The sequence below is a fragment of the Anomalospiza imberbis genome, chromosome 22 (assembly GCF_031753505.1).
Source record: "Anomalospiza imberbis isolate Cuckoo-Finch-1a 21T00152 chromosome 22, ASM3175350v1, whole genome shotgun sequence".
Lineage (NCBI taxonomy): Eukaryota > Metazoa > Chordata > Aves > Passeriformes > Viduidae > Anomalospiza > Anomalospiza imberbis.
The window spans coordinates 4,817,721-4,834,567 of record NC_089702.1 but is presented as its reverse complement, the minus strand read 5'-3'; the positions used below and the strand labels follow the sequence as shown (position 1 = coordinate 4,834,567).

The 16,847-nt window shown below is 51.9% G+C and overlaps 1 protein-coding gene across 17 annotated transcripts in view; it reads left to right on the top strand.

The window, feature by feature from the left end:
- Window positions 1-16,847, top strand: part of MAPT (microtubule associated protein tau) — a 40,430-nt gene that overhangs the window by 7,515 nt on the left and 16,068 nt on the right. For 16 of the 17 annotated variants that reach the window (XM_068211922.1, XM_068211918.1, XM_068211920.1 and 13 more), the window contains exons 2-5: window positions 10,750-10,838; window positions 12,108-12,194; window positions 13,283-13,369; window positions 14,864-14,929. In XM_068211922.1, the coding sequence (XP_068068023.1) occupies window positions 10,793-10,838; window positions 12,108-12,194; window positions 13,283-13,369; window positions 14,864-14,929 (286 nt within the window). In that variant the 5' untranslated portion in view covers window positions 10,750-10,792. Of the gene's footprint in view, window positions 1-10,749; window positions 10,839-12,107; window positions 12,195-13,282; window positions 13,370-14,863; window positions 14,930-16,847 lie in introns of those variants that run through there. The other variant, XM_068211929.1, reaches the window with a different exon arrangement.

The following is a 16,847-nucleotide window of genomic DNA, read 5'->3' as shown; positions in this document are numbered from 1 at the left end:
CTTGCTGAGAGCAAGGTGGGGACCCAGCTCCCTGCAGGATGTGGAATTCCAGCATCGGGAATTGCTGAGCTGCATCCTCACTTCATGCTTTTGGGGCTTACTTTGCATGCGTTCTGCTTTTCCCCCCCATTTCAGTGGTAGCTGGATTACTTTGCCAGCTCCTGCCTTCCCCCAGGTTCCTCCAGGCAGGAGGTGAAGAATGAATACTCTTTAATGTGAAGGCAATCATTAATGCTTAATCTCTCAAATATGTCACTGCTTTTGTGTCTAATAACAGGGCTTATTGTCACGGCTGTCTGAGGCCATGCCCAGCTCCAGAGCATGTTTCATCAGCCACTGTTGCTCGGTTAACAGAGGAGTTTTGCACTCTGTGGGCTTGTTTGCTCTGTCAGCATCCAGGAGCCTCCTGGTGCTTAAGTTCTTAAATGGAAAAATCCTGCTTAGGGATTTTTCCTGCTGTGGTGTTTGTGTCCAGGTGAGCAGCACCTTCCCAGTGCCCGGGGGACGCCAGGCTTGGGAGGCAGCTGGGCGGGTGTCAAGTGACTTTTTGAGTAAGGAATGCTTGGCAATGAAATGCTGCAGTCGGGAAAAAAGGCGTGAATGCTTCTCATCAGTGAAAAGGGGCAGTTGTGCGAGGTGGGTGAAGCTTTTGGGCTTGGTGGGGAGAGCTGAAGGCTCCTGCCTTCCTCGATAAGGGATGACAAAGCCGCGGCTTTAGGTGTGGTCAGAGCGTCTCCAAACAGGCTGGCTCCATTCATCCACGATAAAAACAAGCAGTGCTGACACACCAGCAGCCCTGTGTCTTCCAGCCTTTGTTTTAATGATTGAGAGAGAGCCCGTGGCCCCGCGGAACATGAATGAGCCCTCGTAACCCGAGAGCAGGAGTGAGATTATTTTGAGGCAGAAGTGAGGCTGGGAGGCAGGCGGTCCCTTTGTACATGTCATACATGTGACAGCAGAGCTGCATTTAGAGCTGAAAGAGGATAAAATCCCCGAGGAGGCTGATTGCACCTCGTTTATTTTTAACAAATGTACTGGGGAAGATTGAGCTGGAATTCCGAGACTTGGGGCAGGCTTAAATTCGGACAATTTCCCTCATCCCTGTGAGAAGAAAGATTGGCACTAACTGGGCTAATTCCTGGGGAAGGTGAAATGCATGTGGATTATGGATTTTTTTTTTTTAACTTTTTCTTCCTTTAGCCTTTGGGTTAGGAGGGGAAATAACGGTTTTACAACTCTTTGGCTGAATTTATGGTCCGTGTTCCCCTGTGGATTGTCACTTCGTCACACTGCCTGCATCTGCTTGTGCTGCGGATCTGTTCATCGGCCCCATAAAACTAAAATCAAGACAAGACAGATTGCTGCTTGATTGTCATCCCAAGTGGCCCAAACTGGGCAAAGACCAGCTGGGGAGAGACATCCAAGAGCTCAGTAGGGATGTTTTGGTATAAAGGTTTTTATTTGCTGTTCATCCTTACTTTAAAACCCTCGTTTTTCTTGTGCCTCAGCACAAACTGTGCTCCCTTGTTAGGAGAAATAAAGGTACAAATGCAGCTACTGTTGGGTTTTTGTGCTAGAAGGAAGAGCTCTGGCTCTCGAATTCTGTGAACTTGTGCAGGGTGTGGGGAGACACCACCATCTCCCATCACAAATCCCTTGCTGTTCATGTGGTGGTGTGCAAACCATGAGCAGAAACAGGCACCGGTTCCTTGCCAGCCCCTGGGCAGTGGGATCAACAACTCCTGGAGCTCCCAGGTGCTCAGGGGGTGTGAACCTTTTGGGGTGCCCACCTGCTTCCCCTGGGCTGGTGTGTCCCAGTCCCTCCCCTCCCTGTCAGGAAATGAAGGATTCTCTCATCTCTATGCTCAGCTCTCCTGCTGGTGTTAGTTTGTTTTCTCTCTTGAGATTTTCCAGATTAGGCTTTTTTCCCCCCACCCCCCGCTGCATTTATCTTCTTACTGACCTGGTACAGATTTAATAAAAAAAAATGGAGCTTTTCGTTTTAGTAAATACACTTGTGAACATTTTAGGGAACAGTGTTTTTCTGCTGTTACACAACAACATAAAAGCAAAGCAGAAACACTTGATGAATGTCCTATTGTTTGTTGTCTTTTGGCATTAAAGAATGAAAGATGATGTTCAGGAAACACACTGTGACTTTTGACCTCATCTGAAGAGCCTCTGAGTCATGAAAAACAAAAATAATTCAGCGGAGCCAGACAGAAGCTAAAACAGGCGTCGCAGGGCTGCACGGTGGCTGTTGGGGTGAGGACAGGTCCTGCTGGAGCCCCGAAAGCCGGTGAGATCTGACGTGTTTGTTGCTTTCTAGGCTGAGGAACCAGTGTGTGGAGAGTGCCCGACTCTTTCCTCTGTATTTACAGAGTGTCCTGGTGAGGCTCCTGCTGCATTCCAGTCACCCTCGGCGAGCTGGAACTGGGCACTGCGGGGCCAGGGACTGTCTGGTGCCCAGCTTGGGTGTCAGGTGGCTGAAAGTGATGGCTTGGTGAAATGAGCACAGTGTGTGGAGGGTATGGGGAGACTGGTGTTCCCCCTGCAGCCCCTGCAGGGCTTTTCCAAGCTGGGGACGCCTGTTCCTGCTGCTGGACACCCTGTCCTGTCCCTCCACTCCTGTGGGGAAGTGTCTCTGCCTGGCACCCTGGAATCCACTTCTGCAGTCAGACTTGGATCCTGCAGGAGGAAGGCAGGGATCCCTGGGGAGCCTCACCTGCCTTGGCTTCTCCCCTGGGACAGGTTTTCTGTCGCTGCCAGAGCGATGCCAGCCATGGTGGCGTGACAGTAGCTGGAGCAGATGGTGCTGTTGTCATCATTTTATTTTCTGTCCATGTGCTGAAACAGCTCAAAATAACTTTAGAAATGATGGTCCAATCCATGAAGAATGTTTTCCTGGCCCTGAGAAAATCTGCTGCAACATTAGTGGCCACAAGGCTCTCCTGGTTCTGTCTCATCTGCTCTGGCTGGGATCGCTCACTAGACTGGAGCTGTGGCATGAAGAATCTTTCATATTTAATATCTTCATTACTGTGGCAGCATTGAATATTCACAGAACTTCTGTCAGGGTGCAGCAAACGTTGTCAGCACTGTGAAATCAAAGAAAGAGGAGCAGCTGAGATCAAAGTAAGCAATAAACACATACCTTGTGTCTCACAATGTCTTTCTCAAGCCTGAGGCAAAACTTGGTGGGGCTCAGGTGCAGCTGGGTGGTGGCTGGTGCTGGCACAGCACTGGCCTGGTGATTTTTGCAGTCAAATGCAGACCATTTAACTTAACCTCGGTGGGGCAGAGTGTGTGCACCCTGCAGGTGGCCCAGGGCTCACAGCAGGCTGCAGGGATGTCCCCAGCCCTGGCTCTGTGCACCCCTGGGTGCTGCTCTCCTGGATCCAGGCAGGCAGAGCCGTGCTGCTCCTGCTGGGCCCAGGGCTGGGGCTGTGCTGCCCAGCTCTGGCTTGGAAATGGAGCTCGTGTGAGGGGGAAGAGCAGAGCCAAGGAGTGGCTGTTCACAGCCTGCCTCAGACACCCCGATGGGTTGATCACCCTGGGGCTCAGCTCTGCCAGCGTGGGGATTCTCACCCTCCTGGTCCTTGGGGCTGTTTCATGCATGGCTGGCTGGCAGAGTGACTTTTGGGCTATTTCTCAGCTCTTTGATTGGCTGAATTACATTGCAGGGAGCTCAGGACGGGTTTAGCAGTGCTCAGTGCCCTCCCAGATGGGCTGTTCTGGGGAGATGGGGGTGATTCTGTATCCAGCAGCTTGTCCCTGCCTTGGGAGCTGGTTTGGTACCCACTGGAGCATGAAATAAGTTCTGTCAGCTTGTTTCTGGCCACATATTAATGAAGAAAATTGTGATGGCCATGAGACACTGCTGGCCTGTGTTTGTTAGATGGCAGTTGTCCCCAGAGCAGGTGAGCCCTGCCAGGCTCCTGTCCCCACACTGCTCTGCCAGCAGGTCTGTCCTCAGCTGCTCGTCCTGGGCACATCCCTTATAATTCCACGTGAGCCACACAGGGGAGTGTGGCAGCCATCAGTTAGTGGGGATGGATGCCTGCTTTTCTTCCTCCAGGCTATGCAATCTCTCAGAAAAGCCATTTCTGCCTTCTCATGGTGTCGTTTGCCAGCCAAGGTAAAGCAGTCACTTGATGGGGCAGAAGAGCTGTTGTGCCATCCATTGTCCCAATTCATTAAGACTCCAGGATCACTTTTTGGGAACTTCTTTTCCCTCTCCCCTAATTTTTGGTGGCAGTGGGCAGGCTGGGAGAGCAGAGTCTGTCCTGGACTCTGCCGTGCCTGGTGTTGCAGCCACATCTGGGTATAAGCCCAGCCTTGGAAGGGCAGGGCTGGGGGAATATTTCACCATTTTTTGTTAAGTAAATAATGACTGCTACAAGCCTGAGAGCTGTCGAGCCTGCCTTAAAACCTGCAGCAGCAGGGGAGATGCTCTGATTTGCAGCAGGTTGGGCTCAGCCTGGGATGGGAAGAGTCAAAGAGAATTAGCTGGTAAATAAGATCTGCCTTCTCTTTGATCCGCTCTACATGTTCAACTGCTTAAAGGCTTCCCAAGCAAGCAGGATTTTGGGGAGGAAGAATTTATCTCCCCATCGACCATCTCGGGGCTCAGTGAAACGCACGACTGCAAGATGCTGTAGCAGGGGGTGGAAAGAAATCCGAAGGCAGCCTGGCAAATCCTTGCCAAAGAGGCTTCTCTCCCCTCTCTGCAAAGAGCCTGCTGAGCACTCAGGGCAGCCTTTAAAACTGCTGCTGCTTCCTTTTCTGCTGCCACCTAAGCCCTTCTGATCAGAGCCCTAATCTAGCTAAAGTTAGTGGACTTATGGGCAGCCTGATTTTTGCATCATATTATGGAAGGAGCTGGGTGATCTGGAGGGCCAACACCTCCCTGGGCTGTGGCCACCCTGAAGCGCCCCCCGAGAGCTCACGGGGAAGGCTGGGGTCTGCACTGGTGTTGGGAAAGGCTGGTCATATAAACCAGGCCAGAAGTGAGAAGGAAATTAAGAAGGGGTGAAAGATCAAGGAAGGAAGATCCATTTAGTGCCTGGAGATGCTGCAGGTGGGGATGGAGCTGCTCAGGTTTTGGGTGAGGTGAAGGTGAAGCAGGTCACAGTTATTTTATTTGGGCACAGAGGAGACGTGCAGACAAACCCATTCCCCCTCTCCTGCAGCTCAGGCCGTGGGCTGGGGTTTTGTGTTGGATAATCTGGTCTCTAATTGCTGCCCTGCTCTGAGGCAGCTGCTGAACAGGGCCTAAGCTGATTTAGGATGGCAAATTCTGTTAGTTTAATTCTCAGCAACCCTGAGGAACTTAGCAGCATGCAAGTGAGTGTTCCTTGGCTTTTCTCTGGCCATGAGCCTGCTCTGGAGACCCCCGTGGTGACCCCTGGCAGAGCTCTTGGCTGTGAGCAGGTTGGATTTGTAAGGGTTGTATTGGTCTGAGAGGGACTTTGGGGAATGGATGTCCCTAGTGCTGTGATGAGACTCCTGTGCCCCAAAAAGCTGTTCTGCTGTGAGCCCAAACCCATCTCATGTCTCTTTGAAAAGTGTCCAGCCCCTGGAGAAAGGGGCAAAAGTTTCAGACCTTCAAAGGAGTTACTTGAACTATAATAAATAAAGAAAAATCATAAAAAAATAAAAGAAAACATGCATTTTGGAGACAATTTCTTTTGCAACTCTGTCCTATTGCTCCAAGAGGCATTTATCTATCTTTGAACCTAAAAGAAGTTTTCTGTCCTCTTGACTAGCTATCCTGAAATTCCATGTAATTTCTCAACTCGCTGCCTATTAGTGCCTGCAATTAATGAGATCATCGTCCATATTCCTTCCTCTGTCAGCTTCTGGGAAAAACACTGCTTGGAGAAGTACACAAAGGAGATGAAAAGGAAGTTGCTTATGAATTATGAACAGCCTTTCAGGCTCATGTTGTTTCACGGTGCTGTCACTCTGTTTTAATTTTGTAATTCAGATGGAATGATGCTTTTTTAAAGCCCTGGTTGTGTTTGATCACCTTTCAGAGGTAACACTTAGCTCGTGTTTGTTGAATTTTCATTTTTTAACAAAAAGAGCAAGTGCTTTGTGCCCTTTCTGATTAAATAACGGGGAAGGAAGATGCTGAGCACGAGACAATAGCCAGGAGGCTTGGCCATGTCTGGGAGTTACCTGGGTGATCACTTGGGTATTTTGGGGGTATTCTGTGGCTGGTGTGAAGGGTGGAGCTGCTCGGTTGGGCCACTGGCGAGTCCCAAATCCAGCCAGCACCTCTGCAGGCTTGCACTCTCCTGCTGCTGAAATGTTCCTTTTTCTGTGTGCACCAGGAGCCATGCACCACCCGCAGGCAGCGCTGCCAAGGCCGGGTTTATTTTGGGCTGGGCTGTGTAAATCGAGCCTCTGGTCCAGCCTTGTGATCCCGGGGTGGTCCCTGCTCTGCTCGGGGACAGTCCCTGGACTCATCCCCTGGCACGGAGGGGCTGGGGGAGGCTGTTCCCCGCTCCTTTGAGCCAGGGCTGATGATGTCTGGCACAGGTTACACAGCTGGGTGCTCCCAGATCTGCCTTCTCCCCTTCCCTCCATGGGGCACGTTGGTCTCACCTGGTCTGCAGCCTTGGGTTTATCTCCCTTCCAATGCAGAGAAACCTTTTGCCAAAGGTTTAAGAGTTTGGGCTGCCTGCCTTAGTTTGGGCTCCGAGCCTTGCCAGGCAGAGGGTGCTGGAGGCTTTGTGTGGGGTTTTTTGGGCTGCAGGGTGGGGGCCCTGCTGTGCTGTCCTGGCTGTGCCCAGTCCTGGTGCCTCTTTGGTGGCTGGGCAGGAATTGCTGCTGCAGAGTGGATGTGGGGCTGGGGACAAAGAGCATCTTTGGGGTGACCTAACTGTGGCCTTCCAGCACCTACAGGAAATGGGAAATATTGGGAAATATTTCCAAGGACCTGCAGTGACGGGACAAGGGAATGGATTCAAACTGAGAGAGTAGGTTTGGAGTAGATATTAGGAGGATGTTCTTCCCTGGGAGGGTGGGCAGGCCCTGGCACAGGTGCCCAGAGCAGCTGTGGCTGCCCCTGGGGTCTTTGGGGTGACCTAACTGTGGCCTTCCAGCACCTACAGGAAATGGGAAATACTGGGAAATATTTCCAAGGACCTGCAGTGACGGGACAAGGGAATGGATTCAAACTGAGAGAGTAGGTTTGGAGTAGATATTAGGAGGATGTTCTTCCCTGGGAGGGTGGGCAGGCCCTGGCACAGGTGCCCAGAGCAGCTGTGGCTGCCCCTGGATCCCTGGCAGTGCCCAAGGCCAGGCTGGACACTGGGGATTGGAGCAGCCTGGGACAGTGGGAGGTGTCCCTGCCATGGCAAGGGGGGCACTGGGTGGGCTCTGAGGTCCCTTCCAACACCAGGAAGGCTTCAGGTCTGGAAAATGTGAGGTTTGGAGGAGCTGTTAATTATGGGATAGGCTGTTGCTTTTTAGATCGTGTCCCTGGTTAAGGAGAATAGTTCTGCTGGGGATGGATAAGGTTCTGTGGAGGGTTTGTGCTTTATCTGCCGTGCAGAGGGTGCTGTTCTAGTTTATCTCTGTGCAGCTTTCTTTGCTCTAATTATGCATCACTGAGCCATTGCTTCAAGGCGGGGCTGGTTTTACACTTTTAAGCACATTTTAGAATTTTTTTTTTTTCCTTGATGTTATGTTTTTCTCTGAGAGGGATTTCCCCTTCCCCCACTCAAAAGGAAAAACAAAGAGGATTATCATTATGGACTTCTTTCAGAATTTTCAGTCCATCCTTGAGAATTCAAATCTAGAACATGTCATTTTAATAAGATTTAAATTCTCTTTGGTCATATGAATTCATTACCTGAGTGAAAACCCAAGGCCAAGCTGAGACTTTCCCTCCCTCCTCGCCCCTTGGCTCTCATGCCAGGTGGTTTTGTTCCCTCTCAGGGGCAGCAGGAGGACGCTGTGCTCCATCTGCTGGGAGATGTTTCTGCTCTCCAGAGCGACCCAGGCCTTGGCCCCAAACCCCTGTGTCCCAAGGAAGGGGCACTGGGGTGTTCCCTGAGCTGCAGCAGGGTTTGAGGTGTCCCCCTGAGTGTTTCAGTGATGGACCTCCATGTTTTGGTCGTGCTTTTTTCCCTGTAACAGGGAGGCAGCTCTTCCTCTCTTGTCTCTGAAAAATTAATGGCTGCGTCCTCCCGAGCCCCCCGAGCCGCATCGTGCCGTGCCATGGTGGGAGTGGGGGCTGGCCCTGCCTGTCCCTGAGCAGCACAGGCAGGGAACAGCATCCCCAGCTGCTCGGCACAGCCCTGGCCGTTCCTTTGTGCTGGAGAGCCCTGGCACTGGCTGGTCAGTGCAAGCAGGTGACCACCAGCCCTGCCTGCAGCAGCTTCCTGCCTTTGCTGAATCACGGCGCTGCTGCAGCGCTGGGGCTGCAGCCCTGCATGCCCAGGAGAAATGAAAGGAATCCACCAGGCTGCAGCCCTGCATGCCCAGGAGAAATGCAAGGTCCCCCCCAGGCTGCAGCCCTGCATGCCCAGGAGAAATGCAAGGAATCCACCAGGCTGCAGCCCTGCATGCCCAGGAGAAATGCAAGGAATCCACCAGGCTGCAGCCCTGCATGCCCAGGAGAAATGCAAGGACTTCCCTGGGTTGCAGCTCTGTATGTCCAGGAGAAATGCGAGGTCCCCCCCAGGCTGCAGCCCTGCACGCCCAGGAGAAATGCAAGGACTTCCCTGGGTTGCAGCTCTGTATGTCCAGGAGAAATGCAAGGTCCCCCCCAGGCTGCAGCCCTGCATGCCCAGGAGAAATGCAAGGAATCCACCAGGCTGCAGCCCTGCATGCCCAGGAGAAATGCAAGGACTTCACTGGGTTACAGCTCTGTATGTCCAGGAGAAATGCAAGGAATCCACCAGGCTGCAGCCCTGCATGCCCAGGAGAAATGCAAGGACTTCCCTGGGGGATGCTGTCCCTGGAGCAGCAGATGAACCTTTGACAAGGCTCACCCTCTGCATGGCGCCCCAGGAAATTGTCCAGAGGCAAAAAAGAACCAAATGTGGGGAGACACTTAACTGCTCTTCTCCAAATCCACGTGGGAGGAAGAGAGGAGAGGAGGCAGAGTAAGGAAACAGCCTGGTGGAGATGCAGCACGGCGGCTTTGTGAGTGTTCTGCCCTGGATGTGCAGCTGGGAAGCAGAGGTGTCCCTGCTGGGAGGGGTGTAGAGAGCAGAGCGTGGCTGGGAGCGGGCAGGAGCTGCTGCTGCCACCCGCGTTTTCCTGCCAAAGCCAGGGCAGTGCTTTGGGAAAGCTGCTGTACCCAGTGCCACGTGTGGGTTTGGGGCTCAGAGGGCACTCCTCCAGGTGCACACACACCAACACACCAGAGCAGCACATTTCTGTGTTGCTTTACACTCAGGTTTGTGCCTAGGTTGCTTTTGTGATCCCTGCAGTAGGTCAACACTATATTTTAGTACTTCAGTGCTGTAAATAATATCAAGCATCAGCCAGATGAGGCCTGGATATAATCAATATGATCCTTTGAGCACTGGGAGGAGGGCAGCCATATGTCCAAATAATTAGGGCCCATCAATTAGAGCAAAAATTAGATGCTTAATTCTTTCTTATTTTATACCTCCATTTTTATGGGTGATTTCATTCCAGTAAAAGTTCTCCAGCTTCCTTGGTTCTCCAGTGCTGTCAAATGGCTTTGTAGCTGTCTAAGGCAGCAATTAATTTGCAGAGTCATCTTGCTAAGGCTTAAAAAAAGCTGGGTGAGACATCTGGTTACTGGCCCTGGAGTTTCTCTGGTGTGGTTCCATACATCCAGCTAATTTATTGCCAGCACACAAACCCACAAGTTTCCTCCTTGCTGCTGGTAACCTGAGCTCCACTGCTGGATTCGCCGTCCCTGACGGTCATGGCAAACATGTGATCACACTAATAGCTGATTATTAATCACTGCCAATGGCTGTAATTATACCAGCTCTTAGGAAGGCAGCTAAAAGCACTGTCTGTCCATCCAGCAGGGCCCTGTGCCAGGGGGCATGTAATGGTTGTTGGAGACTTCATTTCCTTTTGCAGATCAATGCAGTTTAGAGAGACAACTGGGAGCTTTGGCACCTTTCTGCTTCCACCCCAGACCCGTTTGCTTGGCTCCGTGCTGTGGTGGGGCTCTCTGAGCCCTGCAGGAAGGGTTTGGCGTTAAAGCAGGGACTGTGCTGTCCCCTCACAACCACAGCTGAGTGAGACTCTCTCCTCTAAGAGTCCAAAATCCATCTCTGGATAGTCCTGGTGTCCCCCCGTGTGTCACTTTCGGATGGCTTTGAAGATGATGAGTGTCTTGTGGCAGCTGTGTATCCCTGCTGGGTGTCTCCACAGGGATGGAAGGATCCCTTCCCACAGCAGCATCACACCTCCCCAGCAAATACATCTCTTGGAAGACTGGTTACACTGGGAAATGCAGAGTGTGGAGCACCAGGAGTCAGTCAGCACTTAGCCTGCTGCTCGCAGGGACCTCCTGGGGCAAAGCTGTGTCAGAGCAGTGTCCTGGGTGCACTAGGGTGGTCATTTTCCTTGGGACATCTTAAATACCCCTGGAATTTGAGTGCAGCTGGCAGGAGTTGCCTCTGTGTGTTGTGGGGGATACAGTGACTTGCTTTTGCTTGTGCAGGAATGACCAGACCTCCCCTTTGCTCCTCTTGTGTCAGGTTTTGCCTAATGGGTGTTAGTTTTTACTCTCATTTCCAGGTACCTTTGCTGAGAGGTGGCAGAGCAGCCTCAGGACACCACCATGATGGAGGATCACGCACCTGGCCAGGAAAAACACTTCTCATCAGGTGAGCACGTCCAGGAGGTGGTGAAGGACCTGCCTGGGGCCACTGCTGAGCTCAGGAGGGAGAGGGAGAGCAGCGTGGTGGTGCGAGGAGTCCTTGGAAGGACACTGTGGGTCAGCTGGCTGCAGCCAGGGCACCACGGGGAGCCCACAGGGTGCTCCAACATGCACAGTGGTGGCAGAATGCTGCTCGTGGATCTCATTGTCCATTGAGCAGAATAACCCCTGGTATCCAGACTAGGGGCGATCCCACTGCTGCAGCTTTGCAAGTGTGTGTTTGTGTTCACTCCTCAGTTTGCTAAGAAAGCACAGCACTGGTTTTTATTTGGGGTCACAGCTCGAGGATGCTGCTTGCTGCCTGCTTTCCTCACCTGCACAGGGACCTGGGGAGAACTGAACAAAGAGCTCTGGGCGTGGGGGCCATGCTAGAGTCTTCCTCACCATATTTCAGACCTGCATTTCTTCAGAAGCTTTTCCTTTCTCATTCCACCATGCTCCACAGCTGAGCTTGGAAACCCGCACCGCCCCAGCAAACCCGGTGGGACTCACTCCTGGCTGTGCTCCATATAAACATCATCTTAATTTCCTTTTCTTGAGGTGCTTTGGACACCTCTTCGACCAGATAAATGGATGGCCTCTGTCCTGGAGAGAATCCACAGCATCCATTCATCCAGGCTCTGTAGCGCATTGCGGTCCGACAGCTCCTCTCAGCTTGTTTCACACATCACAGGTTCCCAGGGATTTCGCTTCTTCTTTTCCAAATCAGTTTTTCCAGCTCTCATTGTTTGATTTGCCTGCACCCTTGCTGAGAGGAGACTTGTGCCTCTTGCCCTGCTCTTCCAGAAGACTTTTGCCACCGTTTCTTGGCACAGAATGCTGTCCTGCACCAGCCCTGTCACAAACACGGGCTGGTTTGCAGTCCTGGGAGTGCTCAGCCTGCTCTGGGAGGGAGAGGACAACAGTGACTCAGAAGCTGCACATCTTTCCTCCTTATGTTGCTGAGATCTCCTTGCCTGCTTGTGCCATGCTTTGCTGTTTCTGCCTGCCCAGTTCACTGGGCTTTTCTTTTGCTGGTGGGTTTCCGTTTGTTCCTTTTGGTGGTCACACTGGTGCTTTTGGTTGGCATTTTCACGCTTTGCTTGCTCTTAGCTCAGGTGGTTTTACTCTCCAGCTGCAGCTTCTTGCAGCTGTGGATCTGGGCAATCAGAGTTGGTAACCCCCAGGCCCCAGCTCATAGCCAAGGACTTGTTGTAAGTATTTGAATGTTTTCCAGGCTATCCCCTTCAGATACCAGTCGATGATGGATCGGATGAGCCTGTTTCTGAAACATCTGACGCTAAGAGCACCCCAACTACGGAAGGTGGGAGCTCTTTGACTTTCTGCTTTGGAACCATGATGGATGGGGCCGTGGTAAACCTCACCACAGACTCCCCGTGCCGTGTCCTGGTGGGGTTTCTCAGGAGGAGAAGCCCCTTTGTTAGTCTCATCACTAGTGGTGTTTGCTGCAGATTGAGATAATGAGCTTTAAAGGTGCAGGCTGGGCTGGAAAGCAAGAAAGGTGAATTGTTCGTTACAGCTCAGGAAGTTGCTTGTGGTTTGTTTCCTGCAGACTTTACAGGGGCACTGCAGGGTCCTGGCAGTGCAGCCAGGAGCAGTCCTGTGTTGAGTGACACAGGTTTGTGTCACTGTGCTCCCCAGGTCCTGAATGCCTTGTGGGTAGGAAGGCTCTAATTCCGGAGTGGTCTAGAGACTTGTTCGCTGTTGTAATTACCTTCACTTTTTGCCTTCCTCTGGCTGCTTTAATCCCAAGAATCTGCCTTTGGAGACCTGAGGTAGAGGCTTTAGCTTACAAAATTGTTCTGAAAGGAAGGAAGGGTGGGTAGAGATGCTGCGCAGTGCCAGCCCTGTCCCGCTGGAGGCGTGGGCTGAGTGATTGTCGGGAAAGTGCCTCAAGAAATCAGGGCATAAAACCTATCTGGTGCAGGAGGGGATATTATCCTGCTTTCCAGCTGGATTGGGACTGTCAGATGAGCAGCCACCCCTCTGGTAGCTGGAGCTGGGTGTTCCTCTGTCCCAGAGCACGGTGCAGCCACACTGGGGTGTTTTGTGCAGGTCCAGGGGAGCTGTTCTGTCCTGCTCCACACCAGCCATGTCTCCATGCAGGACTGTGCACCAGGGGCTGCTTTTAGTGCTGGATTTTTGGACAAAAAGGCAAAGCCTTCAGAAGCGTAGGGAGCACGCTGTGGCACGTTGTGTGGCAGGGGGAGCTCATGGTGTCCCTGTGGTTCTGGCTTTGCCGTGTCATGCTTAGCTGTTCCCTCCACCAGCTCCACTGGCTCAAGGAGGGAGCCGAGTGCTTCTCCGAGCACTCGGAGTTCTTCAGGCACATCCTGGCCTCCAGAGGGCTTTGCCTCTCAGCAGCTGTGTGAAAGCTGTGTTGTTTTTCAGATGCCACAGCACCTTTAGTGGAGGAAGGAGACCACGAGGATCAGGGTGGTGCGGAACAGCACGGGGAGATCCCAGAAGGAACCACAGGTGAGGGAGACCATGGTGCAGCTTCATCTCTTGCTGCAGACAGAGCAGAGAGCTGGACTGGTCGGTGCTGCGAGACAACACCACGAAACCTCTCACAGGGACACTGCTCCCAACGCTGCTTCCTTCTTCTCCAGATAATTCCTCACTCTGAGTTGTCCTCTTGCCTTCCCCATCCTGGGGGGAACTCGCAGCCTTTTCTTCTCTCTTTCTCTGCTCCACACCTGACAATCCTTCTGTCTGGTGTCTCTGTGGTGGCTTTGGCTCCCACCTCCAGGCTCCTACCTGCAGATCCGGGTCGTTCCTGTGCCAGCAGCCCCTGGGTGCCTGTCCTGCAGCACTTGGGCTCTGCCCAGCCCTCGCGGGTGTCTTTGGAGTGGCAGGTGAAAACCAGGCCACTGCAGCAGTGCTTTTAAGGATAATGCAGAGGAAGTGAAGTGACTAATTCAGCCTGAATGCCCTGTGGGCGGTCACTGCACCTGGGCCTGGTTTTCCAGGGAAGGATGGGGCCTTTCAGAGGCAGAGCAGGGAGTGACTGTGGCAGTTCTGTGTGTGGGAGAGCAGGATCTGGGAGGGCAGGTCTGTGTGTGAAAAATGAGGACATGTCCCCTGTGCCATAGCCAGTGGCTTTCCTTGGAAGTATCAGGCAGGACCTGAGAAAAGCAGTGGGTAGAAAAGGGCTTCTGCCAGTGCCAAGCACTGAAACAAACTCACAGCAGTGAAATTTCTGTGCTGCATCCAGTCCCTGAGCTGCTGGCGGAGCTCTGGGCTGAAACACGGGGGCTCTGGTGCAAGATCTGACTGTCCCAGGGAGCCAGTGTATCCTGAACTGCTTGGAAAAAAATGGGGAAAACAGAAGTCATCCTAGTTTGACTGGAGAACTGTGGCATACCAATATAATTGTTTAAGCTAGTTTGAAAATAGTCACAGAATAAACTGAAAAAATGCTGAGGGAGCCAAACCATCATCACTGTGAAGAAAACCATGCTTCTCTGATGTAGCTGTAGCCCTGAAGTTCAGGATTTCTCTAGATTTGTATCGGGTTTGGAATTACCGGTCTCACACAGCCTTGGCAGGGTTCACAGGTTGGTCACAGACACCAAGAAGGTGAGCTCTGGTAAGAGACATTCGTGGGAGTGCTGCTGGCCGTGTAAAGGCCAGGTGGGGGTAGAAGAGGATATACATCCACAAGTTTCCTTGCTCCTTAACAGCCTGTTTTCTGCCTGGAAGAGCTTGTACTAACCTGCCATTTAGGATGTGGAAGCTGGTGAAACGCTGCTCTGGTCTGCAGAGCAGGGGCTGAACAGATCTACCCAGATCCATCATCGGTGTGGGGAGATTTCCTTTCTGATGCTGCCCTGCTGTGATGCAGCAGAGATCCTGTTCATTCTGCTGGGCAGCCTCAGCAGGGAGGTAAATTCATTCTCCAGGCGCATGCTTAAACTCAGCTCTTATTTTGATCATGTTTTTCCCCTTCTTTCTCTGACCTGGGAGCAGCTGAAGAGGCGGGCGTAGGAGCCACTCCCAACCTGGAGGACCACGCTGCAGGAGATGCCACTCAAGGTGGGTGAATTGTCTGTCACTGGGAGCAGTTGTTGCTGCCCACGTGTGCAACTTGTTGGTGGTGGCTTGGGAGTTTTGTTCTGTGAGGAAATGCTCTGCCCTGCTCAGCAGCTCTCCCTGTTCCTGGCAGAGGAGGGCCATACACACCTGGGATGTTCCAACATACTCGTTTCAGGGAGTTGCAACTCCTCATACACCAGATTTCCCTCTCAGATGGACCAAAGTCATGGTGCTTGTTTGTCCAGCTGCAAAACCAGGGCGTTCTCCAGGCTGGAAAAGCTGCTGGACAGAGCTGGGATGTGCTGTGGCTAGAGGAACTGCTCAGATTGAACAGAGGTAGTCCAGGCCCCGTGCTCACACGTGAAACCCGTAAATTCTTTAATTACTGTGACTTTCTAAAGTAAAACAGGACTCAAACCTACTCACTCGTACCCTGACTTCAACATAAAGGGATTTTTCTCCTCATCCCAGTCTTGGAGAACCCAGTCCCAGTGAGTGAGGAAGCCAGACACAGTGGGCAGTGAGTGCTCTCACATTATGTGTCTGCTTAGGTGGGCTGAAAATTATCCAGGGACCATTTGGCTACCTGGAAAGTTTCTCTTGACTCTCCTCAGTTCAGACTTGATGGAAAATTGGTTTTCCCAAAGCCCCCAGTGCTGGCTTCATTCCATGGGGCAGACTTAGGGCTTGAGACTCCCTGTGACGTTTCTGTCCTGCCTGCACTGCACACCACAGCACCAATTCAGTGTGCTGTTTAAAATCTTAGTCAAAAGCCATTTTGTGAAGCAGTTTCCTGTGCAGTAAACTTAACAAATCCCTCCATCTGAGCAGTGTCTTTCCTCTTCATGGCTCCATTAGTGCATTTAGACATCCATGTCTTTTACAGAAGTAAATAGGTTTTGCCTTCTCAGCTCAGGGCAGAATTCAGGTTTTTGTTGCTTTCCACACACAGATGAGCACAATTCTGTGCACTCTGCTCCCTGCAATTAGAATAAAACCCTTACTTGTCTGGCCAGTGGTTTTTGGACTGTCAACTCTTCTAAATATGGAATAGTGGCACCACTATAAAAAAGAAATCAGGATTGTTAGTGGAGGGGGTTGAGGTTCTCTCTGCTCTGGTTTTAGTGCTGTTTCTCACCAGATTTTTACTAAGCCCTTTCTGCCTTGTCCTGGGATCTTTCAGCTGTCACATACGAGGTCTTTGTGTGGTTGTTTCACTTAACTGTGATATTCTCTTAAAATGGGGAGCACACCAAGTTGGTCTTGACTTCATCTTTTCTTGTTTTAGTCTTGTTTGCTGATCTGCCAAAGCCACAGTTGTGATCTCAGGGCTCTGATTTAGGCTCTTTACCTGATCAGTGCTCAAAGAGACCAAAGAGTCCTTGAAGCTGAGCCAGCTCATAATACAAGGGGCACATTCTCTCTGGGCTGGTTGACTCCAAAGCAATGTACCCATGTCCAAGTGGAATCCTCCATTGCTCAGGGCATCTTTCCTTCAGCTCAAGGGATTTCCAACAGAAAAGCTCCAGCTCAGTTGGAAGATCTGGCTTCATGTAGCACTTGTTGGGTGGAATTGTAAAGGTCTGTGTCATGCACAGAAGAGAATCCCCTCTTCCACACACACACACACGCCAAAAAAGAAAAGAGAAACAGACAAATCTTTGTCTCTGTGGCCTCAGGTTCTGGGGTTCAGATGTCACTCAGCCCGAATGATGGCAGAGCAGCAGCACTGGAGCTCTCAGGGGGTGCACGGTCCCACACTGCTGTGGCCCTGTGGCTACAGCCACGTTCTTCTCCACAGTCCTTTCCCTGCGCTGGCGTGGCATGGGAGTGCTCTTCCCAAGCTCCTGGGCAGTGGGAATGATCAAAGAGCAAAGCAGAGGTGGTTTGATCTCTGAAGCCAGTGCTGTGTGTGCCT